We start from the raw sequence: 4,133 nt of genomic DNA on the forward strand, positions 1-4,133 counted from the left end.
TAGATGTAAGTCTTTCTAGAAGTAAGAAGTAAAGTAAGAAGTAAGAAGTAAGAAGTAAGAAGTAAGAAGTAAGAAGTAAGAATAGAAGATGCCACATTAAGGCTTGTCACAATATTATTGGTGTTAATTTTAAGCTCAGTTATTTTTGTTTGATTTTACTTCTTTGCATGGCTTTAATTCCACAACCTTTTCTGTGAGATCTGTGAAGATCCCTTTTATTACTTTTACTAGTTTTAAGTATTTTACTGTTTCTAGAGTATATTTTCTGAAGTTTTATTTTGTTTCTAAATTTACCTACCATGTTTTCACTAAGAAAACGTAAATTGCTTTTGAAAAAGACCTGCATTTGTGTCTTCGCCTGAGAACCTGCTCTCAGGTTTAGATTCACCTGACCTTGAAAAAAGCTATAAATCAACCTATAATATGGATCACATACAATCAAGTTAAGGGGTGTAATGACATTAGCTGAAGTCTTAATAAGTAAAACAATTCAAAGAATAAAGTTTCCTGATCTGATGCAGAGTCCAACAGATCTGACTTAGAGCTGAATAACTGTGGTTGACAGGTACATCCTCTGCTATTGCTTTTCTTCTTTAGCTGCATGATTGCAGAAGCATTTTTGATCTGAATAGCCAAAAAAATGTAAAATCAATGCCCGTTATTGCTTTGCCAGATATATCTTGAAATAAGGAATCTTCAAATATTTGCTGTGTGGAATTCAGCTGCTCAAATTCCTACAGAATAAAATTCTCTGACAAAGAAAGGAGAAATGAAGAAAGGAGTCCTATTTTGTATGAATTTAAATGTAGAAAATTGCCTGCCTCCAAGCTGTTGTTTTCAGAACTAATTTCCCAAACTACAAAAAAGATCTATATATTGGATTTGTCCTCCTGAGAAGAAATATCTTTTGTCATCTATATAACCAAATTTTCTATCTATTCCTACTGTAGTGTGGATGTGTCTCTCATAGACTGATCATACACATTCATTGTGTATATACTCCAAAAACTCAAGGATAAATTTACCAACAGAGCAAAGGTAATTCCCTGTTGTATACTGCTCTCTCAATTACATTTTAAGGAAATTTTTCTGCTCATTTTCCCTGCCACCCCTTAAACCAGCTTATGTAATAAGTTTGTGTAATGTTCTGAAAATAGATGTCCTGGTAGAAAAATCTTTAGTTACCCTCTCATGTTATTATTATTAATTCGCCCCTTACATTTCTCCCCTTTTTCATCAGTTATCTCTTAACTGACCTGGACTTTTCTTGTTCACTTTTATTTTAGTTTTGTAGAAGAAAAAGAGGTAGAATGAGAGGAAGACAATGGAGACAGAACCATCAGTAGGAACAGCAGCCACCAGCCAAGATCTGGAGAACAGGGCAAGCATCTTTGATACAGCCCTGAGTACTGTCCATGTGCTAACAGCTCCAGAGACTTCTTGACCCTGGGGCAGTTATCTATTTGGATGATCTGTTTTGGAAGATAAAAGGATGTTCTGAGTGCTTAACCAGTCTCTCTTATTTAATGTATCTCTTGCAATGCTTGCAATAATGTATCTTGCTTGCAATATTATTCATAAAACAAGTTCTTTTAAGCTTGGCTATGTATAACGACCTTAAATCAGTGAAAGTGAAGAGATGTCTGTCTTCAGTCATGGAATAAAAGGGTCACAGTCATATTAGTCAGGAAAAAAAGATTCTGAATATCCAATTTGGATTCATGTCAAATTTAAGTAATTGTGAAGGATGTGCACAGTTAGTTTTTCTTTAGTTTTCAGCTGAGAGATAACATCAAGTGTGTCTGCTTATGAATATGTATCAACCATCATACAAACTCTTCTGCATAGGAAATTTGACTTAACTATGTGTTAGGAGACAGTTTGCCTCTGTAATTACTTTGCTACTTAATACTGTGTAAAATTCCACTCTGTACTAATAACATTTAACAAACAAAGTGCTTAATGTTATTATTTCTGGGAAGTGTACAAAACAAAAGACATTTTCTAAATCCTTGATAGACTGTATTCTGATAGTAAGGAAATATCAAGTGATTATCTGAGTCACACAGAAATGAAATGGTTCGATGCAGATCAGGTGTCATACGTATGTCTTCTAGTTTTCAGATTCAGACAAACATAAAGTGTATTTCCTGACGTGTTTCAGCCCTATTTTTATGGTAATGTGTTTTTCCTTGACATTCTGATTCAGTTTTTAAAAGGACAAAATGCCCTAAATACTGCAAAAGAGCAAATGGGGTTTTTTTTTATTTATGCTATGTATAAAGCAAGGTTGGAATAGACATCTTCTATTTTCTCTTATCTTAATGGCATTAATATTGAATGTGGGTATTTTATAGTTTATTAAGAAGTTTTTTCAGGGGTATGCTGCTTCACCTCTCTCTCTGTAGGACAACTACCTGAATTTATTAAGATTGATATCTACAGCTTTGCTCAACACGTCAAGAAGTCTGGATTTCTGGGCCGGAGGAGAGAGAGAGGCCACAGTCACCATTTCTTTCCATTTACCAAACTGTTCATTGCAAAGGGCAGAGGGGCTACAGCTACTCTGTGGCACTGTGTGTATCCGGAGGAGCACCAGGGCCAGTCCTGCGCGATGGCTCCCGAGAAGTGCAGGTCGCAGGAGCGGGCTGGCCTGGGATCCTGGAGGGCCTCGGAGCAGAGCCCTGCCCCGGGGAGCTCCCAGTGGCTGCGGGCTCGCTCTGGCCAGCCGTGGGCGGGTTGGTGGCCAGCCTCCTGCGCAGGTCGTAGCGGCGCTGCGGGCGGCGGCTGCGGGCCCTGTCCATGGCCATCCGCCTGCGCAGGCGGGCGGGCAGGCCCACCACGAACAGCTCGTAGTCGTCGTCACCTCGCACAGAGTGCAGGACCTGCTCCAGGGACTGCCGGCACACGGGGCAGTCCTCCCTGCCTTGGGCCCAGTGTCGGATGCACCTAAAGCAGAACTGGTGCATGCAGTAGGCCACAAAGGCCGGCTTCTTCACGGCTCCCAGGCAGATGGGGCACTCCGAGCCCACGGCTGCCTTCCACTGCCCTGCCCTTGCAGCAGAGCCGTTCTCCTCCCTGCTTTCCTTGGCACCGCTCGCCATGTGCCACCCAGAATGACGTGGAAGGTGCTGGAAATTGTATGGCAGATGACCTTGCTCGGGATGTTGAGCTGCTCCCTCTCATTAGCGCTGCAGCTGCGGATGTCGAGCAGGCAGAGGGAGGAAGGCCACAGCTGTTGGCTGGCCTGGGGACACAGGTGGAAGAAATGCTCAGGTCCCCCTGGAAGGAAACCTTCCCAGCTTGTCAGGGTAAGGTTTCCCCTCCCAGACCACCTCTACAGCTATGAGACATCATAATGCCTTTGCTAGATGGTTGGCTCTGTTATCACTGTCACCAAAATCCAGCACTGTGAGATCACAGTGGGCCATCCTTACCCACAGCACACGCGCTTTGGGCAACTGCTGAACAACTGCCCACTGCATGCCCCTTGGAAAGAAGGGAAGGAAGGAAGGAAGGAAGGAAGGAAGGAAGGAAGGAAGGAAGGAAGGAAGGAAGGAAGGAAGGAAGGAAGGAAGGAAGGAAGGAAGGAAGGAAGGAAGGAAGGAAGGAAGGAAGGAAGGAAGGAAGGAAGGAAGGAAATTTGCAGTCACTTTTGTGGGATCAAATGATTTCTTTTTAGAGGTTTTCTTTACTGATAGAAATTACCTTATTCCCTTCCATTTTAAAATTTAATCATGCTGGTATTTTGGTGATGAAAATATAAATGAAGCCTCATTACAACCAAGTACATGCAGGGTCAGTAAATTCTTTCTGTTGGAAAACTAGTGAGATGAAAATGAGACTGTTAATAGAATATCCATCACATTGATGAAACTGTTGATTGAAATTCACCCTCACATATAATGTATTTGCAATTTCTCTGTAAAGATGTGTATTAATGGGGTCTTGTTACTTTCTTATTAGTTTTAAAATGGTAGCAGGAAATGTTTCCAATTCAAAACCTTTTTGCTACTGGGTTTCACAAGAGCAAACCTTAGTTCTTGTATAAAAATCAATTACTTTATTGTCTGAATATAACTCAAGAATGTATTATATAGGAAAAACAAAGGAGGCTTATTTACCTTGCTTCA

General features: G+C 41.1%; 1 protein-coding gene across 1 annotated transcript; it reads right to left on the reverse strand.

The window, feature by feature from the left end:
* Positions 1 to 2,169: 2,169 nt before the first annotated feature.
* LOC130248675 (E3 ubiquitin-protein ligase Topors-like) lies at positions 2,170 to 3,366 on the reverse strand. Its single transcript, XM_056482586.1, has 2 exons — positions 3,336 to 3,366; positions 2,170 to 3,247 (listed from the first exon to the last, which is right to left on the reverse strand). Exon 2 carries the CDS (start codon positions 3,102 to 3,104, stop codon positions 2,562 to 2,564), a length of 543 nt encoding a protein of 180 aa, XP_056338561.1. The 5' UTR covers positions 3,105 to 3,247; positions 3,336 to 3,366; the 3' UTR covers positions 2,170 to 2,561.
* Positions 3,367 to 4,133: the final 767 nt, after the last annotated feature.

This window comes from Oenanthe melanoleuca, chromosome 1A (assembly GCF_029582105.1).
Source record: "Oenanthe melanoleuca isolate GR-GAL-2019-014 chromosome 1A, OMel1.0, whole genome shotgun sequence".
Taxonomy (NCBI): Eukaryota; Metazoa; Chordata; class Aves; order Passeriformes; family Muscicapidae; genus Oenanthe; species Oenanthe melanoleuca.